This window comes from Carcharodon carcharias, chromosome 29, assembly GCF_017639515.1.
Source record: "Carcharodon carcharias isolate sCarCar2 chromosome 29, sCarCar2.pri, whole genome shotgun sequence".
Taxonomy (NCBI): domain Eukaryota; kingdom Metazoa; phylum Chordata; class Chondrichthyes; order Lamniformes; family Lamnidae; genus Carcharodon; species Carcharodon carcharias.
Genome location: NC_054495.1, coordinates 2,772,092 through 2,784,013, shown reverse-complemented (window position 1 = coordinate 2,784,013; position 11,922 = coordinate 2,772,092). Strand labels below are relative to the sequence as shown.

The following is an 11,922-nucleotide window of genomic DNA, read 5'->3' as shown; positions in this document are numbered from 1 at the left end:
AAACACAATGTGCAGTCCCACATTAACCCTTGCTGTAGCAGATACCCTTGTACTACATGCTGCCCTGTCGGGGGGGAGTCACTTGGGTATTAAAGCATTTCCCTCTCAAGTGGACGTACAAATGCCAACGAGTATTTTGAATCAGAGCAGGGGAGCTCTCCCTTGTATCCTGGACCCTCTCCTCCTTACTCTCAGTTTTGAAACTTTCAATTGACCCCTTCCAGACTCAATGCTTTTCTGTGGGAGTGGGGTGGGTGGGGAGAGTTCCAGATTCCCACCCGCCTTTGTGTGAAGAATGTTCTTCCTGACATCACCCCCTGAACAGCCTGTCTCCAATTTTAAGATTCTGCCCCCTTGTTCTGGACTCCACCCTCCCCCAACACCAACCTGAGAAAATAACTTCTATCGAGATTTCTTTCATATCAGTGAAAAAGTCCTGAATCCGATCACCCCCTTAACCATCATAACTCAAAAGGAGACAAGAAAACAATCCTTGTAATTTAACTCTTTGTGTCCCAGTATAATTTTGCTGAATCAGCATAGTCACACAGTGAATGGAAGGATCCCATTCTTATTGTTAAAGTCTCTCGTTTCGCAGTCCAGAAAAGGAATAATTTTTACCCAACTGTAGTTCTAAACCTACTAAATTGTAAAACGTCTCGCACCCTAAGATATACACTCATGAACTGTACTTATTGAACTCTGAAACAACCCAGGGAACAGAACTGAGAAACACACACCTGCCCCTCATGTTCCCAAGGACGTATCCCCCAATTGTGATCATTAATGAATCTAGTGTTCGTGTTATTCTCTGATAGCAGAGCTCCTACAGCCTATAAAACAGCCCTGCTGTCTGCAGTCAGCCATCGTGAAACCTGAAGCAACGATGAAGATCCTTCTGCTTGCCGTGTCACTGGGCTTTGCTGGTAAACGTGTCCCACTTCCTTTCTTCCCATGGCTCTTTCGAATTGCCTCTCACTCTTTCTGCTCCTCCTCTCGAAGTCCTTCTCTCCTAATCTCCCTCTCTCACTCTTTGTCTCCGTGTCTCTCACTCGCTGTCTCTCTGCCTCTCTCTCTTTCACTCGCTGTCTCTCCCTCACACTCGCTATCTCCCTCTGTCTCTCCCTCTGCCTCTCCCTCTGTCTCTCCATCTGTCTCTCTGCTGTTTGTCTCTCAGCTTACTCCAGTGTTTAATGGTGATCTCTCTTCTATTGGTTACACAGCTGCTGCCCCTCGCGATGACGACAAGATTGTTGGTGGTTACGAGTGTGTGAAGCACTCAGTGCCCTGGATTGTCTCTCTCAACGTGGGAAGGCACATGTGTGGGGGATCTCTGATCCACCCCGAATGGGTGGTCTCCGCCGCTCACTGCTATCGGGGGCAAGTACCGAGGGCTCTGCGTGAAAAGAGGTTAAAAGGTCAAAGGGAGAGTTTACGCTTCGAACCGACAGCTTGGTTCTTGAATTTTGCAGGCTTCTCAATGAGGGTCCCAAGATTGTGTTTCCATCGTGTGGGGAAGGTTGGGACGACTGAAGCCATTGCCTTCGGTCCCCGTGACCAACTCCGTTCCCCAGTCATCGATTCCCCCCCTTCCCTTCCCTGGTCACTATCTGACCAGACCATTCTCACCCTCATTGTCCAGTTAACCCTGAGCTGAGCATCCATCCCCCTATCATCTCCATCACCAAGACAGCCCATTTCAACCTCCGTATCATCACCCCACTACGCCCTTGCCTCAGCTTATCGACAGCGGAAACCCTCATCCACCTCAAGCTCGACTACTCCAGCACGCTGTAGGCCAGCCTCCGTGATCTTGAAGGCTGTTAGAGGGATGAGGGTGTACGAGCGGCTCGAGTGGAGTGTAAAACAGTGGCACAGCGCAGTTGGTCCAAATGACCAGTTTCTGTGGTAAATTCTGATTCAATGAAAGCGTTCTCGAAAAGACACACTGCACAACGGAATAACAATAGCTGAAATATAATGTGCGGAAGTGTGAGGTTCTTCACTTTGATAAGCGAATTTAGAAAAGTCGAATATCTTGAAACGTAGAAATGTTGATGTTGAAAGAGGCAAGATCCCACTGTTCAAGGAGCACAAAGAAAGCAAACAACATGTTGTCCTTTATTGCAAGGGGATTGAAGTACAGGAATAAACAGGACTTGCTGCAATTGTACAAGGCTTTGCGGAGACTGTATCCATAACACAGCGCCTAGTTCTGGTCTCCGAAACCTCACTGCCCCATACCTAAGCTCATAGCAACTCCAGTTCCCTCATCAGCCTCTGTTGCTCGCTGATTACCGTTGGCTCCCAGTCTGCAACTCATTGACTCTAAAATTCTCATCCTTGCTTTCAAACCATTACATGATCACTTGCCCGCTCCGTACGTAACCCTCTCCATACCCTATAACCCTCTCTACCTCTGTAACCTCCTCCAGTCCCTACAACCCTCCCTACCTCAGGAACATCCTCGAGCCTCTACAACCCTCCCTGCCTCTGTACCCTCCTCCATTTGTGGCCTCTCGAGCAGCCTCATATTTTGCTGGCTCCTGTGTGGGATTCAGGAATACAGGGGGAAAGAAAATAACTTTTTCTCTAAACAGTAGTGGAGTGGAATTATGAGACCCACACACAAATACCCCTCCACCCCGAAGACCTTCAGATGATAAACTGTTGGACGTATTGACACTGAATTGGGAGTTAAGGGACTGAGGGATATTCAGAAAGGGCTGTGAACTGGGACTTAACATTTACCAGTGGCAACAAAAATGGAGGATGGGCCCAAGAGGCCTCTCTTCCTGTCTTCCCAAGTGGTCACGAGCCCTTATCATTGCCCTGTGGAAAACAGACTAGCATTCCCTTTACTGTCATTCCAAGCCCAGGAAGCTGACAGGGAACAGCCGAGTTAGTGCTGCGCGCCAATGGGCTGAAGCAAGTTGGCCACCGGTCAAGCACAGTCACGCTCTAAGCTGGTTCTCTATCTTATTCCTAGTGGTATCCAGGTGCGTCTGGGGGAGCACGACATCACGGCCAGAGAGGGCACCGAGCAATTCATTAGAGCCGCCAGAGTCATCAGACACCCCGGGTTTAACTACCGCACCCTGGACAACGACATCATGCTGATCAAACTGTCAAAACCTGCCGCACTCAACAGCAACGTGGGGACCATCGCCCTGCCGAGAAGCTGTGCCTCTACCGGGGAATATTGCCTGGTATCCGGCTGGGGAGACACCGAGTCCAACGGTAAGGGGCAGAGAGGGAGCTGACTCGACCAGAGTCTCTGCGAGTGCTCGCTGGGGGTGTGTGGGATGGAGGTCAGGGTTTAGCAATGGGCCGGAAGATGAAGCTCTTACACTGAGCTGTACCGAGAGCAATAATCCCACAGGGTCTTCAGTAAACAGGCCAACATTTATCAGCAAAGAACGTTCCTCACCTTGAATGCGGCCGGCGTCTCTTCCTGTTGATGTAGCGCAAACTCCCGTCTGTCTCGAGCGCCTCGTCCCTTCACCCGACCCATTACCCTGACACCCAGCGCATGTCGACCTCCAGCTAAATGCCGCAGCTGCTTGGCTGTGCACAGAATGATCCCACAAATAGCGCTGAGAGTCACGGCTGGTCGACCTGCTCTCAGTCGTGTTGGGGTGGTGTGGTGGGTGTGGGGTGAGGTGGGGTGGGGTGGTGGGGTGGGTGTGGGGTGAGGTGGGGTGGGGTGGGGTGGGGGTGGTGGGTGCTAATGATGGTCCAGCGAGGGCACCCTGCTCTCCCTCAACCATCCCACAGGTCCTTCCACATCCAGCCGAGCTCATGGCAGAAGGTCTCGGTTTAGAGCCTTGTGGAAGGTGCTGACCAGTCATAGTACGGTGCCCCTCCACCCCCGCCTCCTGAACCCTCCCCCCACCCAGCCCCCCGCCTCCTGCACGCTCACCCCCACCCACACCCACCACCACCACCCCACCCCCCCCCCCCCGCCCCCCGCATCACCCTGAAATGTGAGCAGAGATTACGATGCATTGAGGGTTGGAAGCTGTGACGCTCTGACCCTGAGATAAGACTATGAAGCTTTCCCCTATGGATCTCAGGCAGCCACTAAGTGTTGTGTCACCCAGTGTGAAGGCCCCTCTGCTTGGAACCGGGGGAACTTGGATTTGAACCTTCACTCCAGAAAGCTGAGCCCTCCTGGTGTCCGCACCAAGGGAGTGCTGCACACCCAGCGGTGCCGTCTTTTTCAGGTGAGACGCTTCCTCGCCCAGTCCCTCGCCTGGTCTTCTCAGGCCGGTGTGAAAGATGTCCCAGCCCCTACGTTTTGGAGAAGAGAGGGAGGGAGCTGCACCCTGTGACCTGGACCAATGGGCATCCCCCACGCCCCCAACCCCCAACCCCCACCCCCCACCACCACCACCAACACCGAAACAGATCTTCAAGTAATTATCTCTTTGCGGTTTGCGGGATCTTGCTGTGCACAAACCAGCTGCTCTGTCTCCTGCAATCCAAGACTTTGAAAAGTGCGTCACTGGCTGTGAGGTGCTGTGAGAAGGGCTGAGGTTGTTTTGGAAATGCGCGGTCATTCGTTGGAAGTGAGAATGTGCAGCATCGAATGTTTTGACCCCCACGTAGGTGTGGATAAGATCGCGCGCCCTCTAACCTCTAACCTTTGTTTTGATTTAGTGGTCAGCGGGGACCGGCTGCAGTGCCTGGATGCGCCTGTTCTCAGCAATGCCGCTTGTGAAGGTTCCTACCCTGGGTTGATCACCAACAACATGATGTGCGTCGGTTATCTGGGTGGCGGGATGGATTCTTGCCAGGTACGGGCCCTTGGACAATACGAGACAGCCCAGAGAGACCCCCCCTCCCTATCACAGGGGGGAGGGGAGCTGGGGTAAAGGCGGTAAGAGCGGGGCTCAACTGGATTGCTCCCTGCGAGAGCCAGCATGCACAGGATGGACCAAATGGCCCTTCCTCCTGAACCGTGTACTTAACGTACTCCAGAACCTACAACCCTCTTTATCTCCGTAACCTCCACCAGCCTCTACAACCCTCCCTATATCTGTAACCTCCTCCAGTCCCTACAACACTGCCTATCTCTGTAAATTCCTCCAGCACCTACAGCCCTCCCTATCACTGTAAACTACTCCAACCCCTACAACCCTCCCTATCTCTGTAACCTCCTTCAGCCACTAAAGCCCTCCCTATCTCTGTAACCCCCTCTAGACCTTACAACCCTCACTATCTCTTTTACCCCACTCCAGTCCGTACAACCCTCCCGATCCTTGTAACCTCCTCCAGCCCCTATAACCCTCCGAGATCTCTGTGCTCCTCCAATTCCGGCCTTGTAACCATTCCCCGATTCCCATCGCTCCACCATTGTGGCCGTGCCTTCAGTTGCCTGGGGCCTAAAGTTGTTGAATTCTGTCCCTAACCCTCTCCACCTCTCTCTGTCTCTCTCTTGTTCACGTGCTCTCTCTCTCTCCTCCTTTAAGACTCTCCAGCCTTTTTGACTGAGCTTTTGATCACCCATCCCTGATACTTCCTTTCGGGTCTCCATGTCAAATGTTGTCTGATTAACATAGCTGTGAAGATACTTGGGGACGTTTTATTATGATACAGTCTCTATACAAAAGCAAGGTGAACCAGGGGGAAGATGTGCCACGTGAGGTTGGCCAATATTCGGCGTGGTTGAACGTTTGCGATGTGCACGCGGGTTTCAAACTCTCTTTAAGCGCTGACCTCACCATGCGGAGCTGCTGATGGATTTGATGTGCTGTTCTTCCACAGGGAGACTCCGGTGGTCCCGTCGTGTGTAATGGAGTGCTCCAGGGCATCGTGTCCTGGGGGTATGGCTGTGCGAACAGAGGCTACCCCGGAGTCTACACCAAGGTCTGCAATTACATGTCCTGGATCCAGGACACCATCGCCGCAAACTGAGCTCATCACTTGGTAGGGAAGAAACCTCCAATCTAATATGGTGCTGAACAATTCTCTGCTCCGCGTCCTAGGCCTGACCTTTCTGTGCCAGCTCATGTAAAAAATCAATAAAATAAATTGCAAAAATACAACACACTTTGTCTTTTCCAGTCTGAGGAACGCTCACCCTCAATGTTCTCCCCTCCACTTGATCGCATCAACTTGGCTCCTGTTCGCTTGAGTTTACTAACCGAGTGGTTGAAGATGATCAAAGGATTCGATAGGGTCGATAGAGAGAAGCTATTTCCTCTGGTGGTGGGGGGCTGGTGGGAGGGGGAAAGAGTCCAGAACAAGGGGGCAGAACCTTAAAATTTGAGCCAGACCGTTCAGGGGGTGATGTCACTTCTTTACACAAAAATCTGGAACTCTCTCTGCCAGCCCCCGTCCCCCAAAACCCCATTCCTCCCGCCCTGCTCAAAGGGTCTGTGGGTGCTGGGTGCCACCAATGATAATGCGATTTAATGGCAAGGAGCGATAGTTGGATTCTGTCTATTGGAGATGGTCATTGCCTGACACTTGTGTGGCGTGAATGTTACTTGCCACTTGTCAGCTGAAGCCTGGATATTGTCCAGGTCTTGCAGCATTTGGACATGGGCTGCTTCAGTATCTGAGGAGTCGCGAATGGTGCTGAACATTGTGCAATCATCAGCGAACATCCCCACTTCTGACCTTTTGATGGAAGGAAGGTCATTGATGAAGCAGCTGAAGATGGTTGGGCCGAGGACACTACACTGGGGAACTCCTGCAGTGATGTCCTAGACCGCTGATGACCTACCTCCAACGACCACAACCATCTTCCTTTGTGCTCGGTATGATTCCAGCCAAGTGGTTATGGTACTGGGTTTGTAACCCCAAGATCAAGAGTTCAGATCTCACAATGGTAAACTATGAAACAATGTAACTTCATCTGAAACAGATGGAAATGGGTTTGTACTCGAAAGAGTTACATGGACTCATTGAGCTGATTGGCCTCCTTCTGTGCTGTAATTACTTGATTGACCCTATATCACCATCTATAGTATGATTCCAACCAGTGGTGAGTTTTCCCCTTTATTCCCAACTGACTCCAGTTTTACTAGGACTCCTTGATGCTACACTCGGTCAAATGCTGCCTTGATGTCAAGGGCAGTCACTCTCACCTCACCTAAGCAATTCAGCTCTTTTGTCCGTCTTTTTGCCAAGGCTATAATGAGGTCAGAGTTTGAGTAACACTGGACTGCAAAGGGACTTGGGAGTCCTAGTCATGGATTCTCTTAAGGTTAACTTGCAGCTTGAGTCGGTAATTAGGAAGGCAAATGTAATATTGGCATTTATTTCAAAAGGACCAGAATATAAAAGCAGGGATGTGCTGCTGAGACTTTATAAGGCTCTGGTCAGACCACATTTAGAATATTGTGAGCAATTTTGGGCCCCATATCGCAAGAAGGATGTGCTGGCCCTGGAGACGGTCCAGAGGAGGTTTACGAGAACGATCCCAGGAATGAAAGGCTTAACATATGAGGAACGTTTGAGCACTCTGAGTCTATACTCAATGGAGTTTAGAAGGATGAGGGGGATCTGATTGACAATTACAGAATACTGAAAGGCCTGGATAGAGTGGACGTGGGGAAGATGTTTCCATTAGTAGGAGAGACTAGGACCCGAGGGCACAGCCTCAGAGTAAAGAGAAGACCTTTTAGACCAGAGATGTGGAGAAAATTATTTAGCCTGAGAGTGGTGAATCTATGGAATTAATTGCCACAGAAGGCTGTGGAGGCCAGGTCATCGAGTGCATTTAAGACTGAGATAGATAGGTTCTTGATTAGTAAGGGGTACATAGGTTACGGGGAGAAAGCGTGAGAATGGGGTTGAGAATCTTATCAGTCATGACTGATTGGAGGAGCAGACTCGATGGGCTGAATGGCCTAATATCTGCTCCTATGTCTTATGGTCTTAAGGGTTCATGCCAGTGTTGTATGGGCCTATACTGCCTTGGGTTTAGCAGAATGAGATCTGAGCTCATTGATGCACAGAAAATTTTCAGGGGGTGAGGCAGGGTCGATGCTGAGAGGCTGTTTGCCCTCCGCACACACCCACCCCAGATCCCTCAAACCACACCACCGGCCGGAGAATCTCAAATTCGGGAGCGGGCACAGTCTCAGGATAAGTGGAATGAAATGAGGAGAAATTTCTTCAATTGGAGGGTTTGTGAACTTTGGAATTCTCTCCTCCCCTGAGAGCTGTGGATGCTCTGTCGTTGAGTCTATTCAACACTTGAGGTCGAGAGACTTTTGGACACTAGTGGAGAGGGTGGGAAAGAGGAACAGAGGGAGAAGATCAGCCCTGATCTGACTGAATGGGGATGCAGGCTTGAGGCACTTTGGGAGATGCTGAGGTCAAGAAAGGTGACATAAAAGTCCTTCAATCTTTCCTGCAGCCCCAATGCGTTTTGGTTAAAATGCTGGTTATAATTATTTACATGCAGTTAATATTCATATTCTATAGTCCACTGCTGTCCAGACCATTATCCTGGGCACTCACGATCGGCTGATCCCTTCCTACTGAGGCGAAACCTGATGTCCAGACAGCAGGTTGAGATGGACAATCCGACAAACACATCTCCTTCAACCTCAAAACTCAAGTTGCAGATTTGACTATTCATAAGCGCCCTTGGACCAGCCTCACAAATTTCATCCTCCCTCAATGTCCGGGGAAACAAAACTCTGTTGTATCCCGTGTCCTAACGGACACCAACTTCCCCTGTAACCCTCCCTCTCTCTGTAACCTCCTCCAGCCTCTATAACCTTCCATATTTCTGTAAACTCCTCCAGCTCCTAGAAGCCTCCCTATTTCTGTAACATCCTCGGGCCCGTACAACCCTCCCTATCTCTGTAACCACCACCGGCGCCTACAGCCCTCCCTATCTCTGTAACTGCTTCCAGACCCTAAAACCCTCTGAGATCTCTGCGCTCCTCCAATTCCGGCCTCTTGACCAACCCCCGATTCCCGTCGCTCCACCATTGGTGGCCGTGCCTTCAGCTGCCTGGGGCCCTAAGGTATTGAATTCACTCCCTAAATCTCTCCACTTCTCTCTGTCTCTCTCTTGTTCACGTGCTCCCTCTCTCTCTCCTCCTTTAAGACGCTCCAGCCTTTTTGATCGAGCTTTTGATCACCCATCCCTAATATTTCCTTTCCGGTCTCCATGTCAAATGCCGTTTGATTAACGTTGCTGTGAAGCTTCTTGGGGACGTGTTACTACGACACAGGCACTATATAAATGCAAGGTGAACCGGGGGGAAGCTGTGCCATGTGAGGTTGGTCAATATTCGGTGTGGTTGAATGTTTGCGGTGAGCACGCGGGTTTCGAACTCTCTTTAAGCGCTGACCTCACCATGCGGAGCTGCTGATGGATTTGATGTGCTGTTCTTCCACAGGGAGACTCCGGTGGTCCCGTCGTGTGTAATGGAGTGCACCAGGGCATCGTGTCCTGGTGGTACGGTTGTGCGGACAGAGGCTACCGTGGAGTCTACACCAAGGTCTGCAATTACATGTCCTGGATCCAGGACACCATCGCCGCAAACTGAGGTCATCACTTGGCGGGGGTGGGCCCTCCGATCTAATATGGTGCTGAATAATTCTCTGCTCCGCGTCCTAGGCCTGACCTTTCTGTACCAGCTCATGGAAAGAATCAATAAAAAACATTGCAAAAATACACCACACTTTGTCTTTTCCAGTCTGAGGAACTCCCACCCTCAATGTTCTCCCCTCCCCTTGATCGCATCAACTTGGCTCCTGTTCGCTTGAGTTTACTAACCGAGCGGTTGAAGATGATCAAAGGATCGATAGAGAGAAACGATTTCCTCTGGTGGGGGGTGCGGAGGGTGTTGGGGGCGGTGGTGGTGGGAGGGGGGAAAGAGTCCAGAACAAGGGGGCAGAACGTTAAAATTAGTTCCAGACTGTTCAGGGGGTGATATCACTTCTTCACACAAAAATCTGGAACTCTCGCTCCCCGACCCTGTCCCCCAAAATCCCATTCCTCCCGCCCTGCTCCAAGGGCCTTTGGGTACTGGGTGCCAGCAATGGTAAAGCCATTGAACGGCGAGGGGAAATAGTTGGATTCCATCTATTGGAGATGGTCATTGCCTGGAACTCGTGTGTTGTAAATGTTACTTCCCACTTGTCAGCCCAAGGCTGGATATTGTCTAGGTCTTGCTGCATTTGGACATGGACTGCATCAGTATCTGAGGAGTCGTGAATGGTGCTGAACATTGTGCAATCATCAGCGAACAGCCCCACTTCTGACCATATGAGGAAGGAAGATCATTGATGAAGCAGCAGAAGATGGTTGGGCCGAGGACATTACCCTTGGGAGCTCCTGCAGTGATGTTCTGCAACTGAGATGACTGACCTTCAACGACCACATCCATCTTCCTTTGTGCTCGTTATGACTCCAACCAGTGGATAGTTTTCCCCTTTATTCCCAACTGACTCCAGTTTTGCTGGGGCTCCTTGATGCCACACTCATTCAAATGCTGCCTTGATGTTAAGGGCAGTCACTCTTGCTTCACTTCAGGAGTTCAGCTCTTTTGTCCGTGTTTGGACCAAGGCTCTTATGAGGTCAGAGGTTGAGTAACCCTGGCGGACCCAAGCTGAGCATCAGTGAGCAGGTAATAGCTGGTTGGGGTTTGTCCTGCTTTTAGAGTATAGGACATACCAGGGCAATTTTTCACATAGCCAGGTAGATGCCAGTGTTGTATGGGCCTATACTGCCTTGGATTTAGGAGAATGAGATCTGAGCTCTTTGATACACACAAAATTCAAAAGGTGGTTAAGCAGGGTCGATGCTGAGAGGCTGTTTCTCCTCTGCACCTCCCCCAACCCATCCACCACCCCAGTTCCCTCAAACCACACCACCAGCCGAAGAATCTCAAATTTGCGAGCAGGCACAGTCTCAGCATAAGTGGACTGAGATGAGGAGAAATTTCTTCAATTGGAGGGTTGTGAAGCTTTGAAATTCTCCCACTCCCCCCCCCCCCCCCACCACCTCCCACCCCCCCCCCCCCCCCCCCCCCCCTCAGAAAGCTGTGCGTGCTCAGTCATTGAGTCTATTCAACACTTGAGGTCGATAGTATTTTGGAAACCAGGGTAGAGGGTGGGAAAGGGGAACTGAGGGAGAAGATCAGCCCTGATCTGACTGAATGGGAACCCAGTCTTGAGGGGCTGAATGGCCTTTCCCTTTGCAAAGCACTTTGGGAGATGCTGAGGTCAAGAAAGGTGACATAAAAGTCCTTTCATCTTTCTTGCAGCCCCTATGCGTTTTGGTTAAAATGCTGGTTATAACTGTTTACATGCAGTTTGTATTCATATTCAGTAGTCCACTGCTGTCCAGACCATTATCTGGGGCACTCACAATCGACTGATCCCTTCTTACTGAGGCTAAACCTGATGCCCAGACAAAAGGTTGAGATGGACAATCCTACAAACACATGTGTTTCAACCTCAAAACTCAAGTTGCAGATTTGACTATTTATAAGCCCCCATGGACTGGCCTCCCTAATTCCATCCTCCCTCAATGTACGGGGAAACAAAACTCTGTTGGATCGCGTGTCCTAAGGGACACCAAGTCCCCCATAACCCTACCTCACTGTGCAAACTCCTCCAGCCCCTATAACCCTCCTTATCTCTGCAACTGCCTCCAGCCTCTAAAATCATCACTAACTATGTAACCTCCACCAGCCCCTAAAACCCGCCCTATCTCTGTAACTTCCTCCAGCCCCTACAACCCTCCCTGTCTCTGTAACCCCCTCCAGCCCCTACAATCCTCCCTAAATCTGTAACCTCTTCCAGCTCCTAAAACCCTCCCTGTCTCTGTAACCCCCTCCAATCCCTACAACCCGCCCTCTCTCTGTAACCTCCTACATCCTTTTCACCCCTCCCTATCTCTGTAACCTCCTCCATCCCCTATAACCCTCCAAGGTCTCTGCT

General features: G+C 50.7%; 1 protein-coding gene across 1 annotated transcript; it reads left to right on the top strand.

Annotated features, from left to right (window-relative positions):
- The first annotated feature begins 886 nt into the window (after positions 1–886).
- Positions 887–5,945, top strand: LOC121270974 (trypsin-like). Its single transcript, XM_041176651.1, has 5 exons — positions 887–926; positions 1,224–1,380; positions 2,990–3,240; positions 4,663–4,799; positions 5,770–5,945. The coding sequence occupies exons 1-5, from the start codon at positions 887–889 to the stop codon at positions 5,917–5,919; spliced, it is 735 nt and encodes a 244-aa protein (XP_041032585.1). The 3' UTR covers positions 5,920–5,945.
- Positions 5,946–11,922: the final 5,977 nt, after the last annotated feature.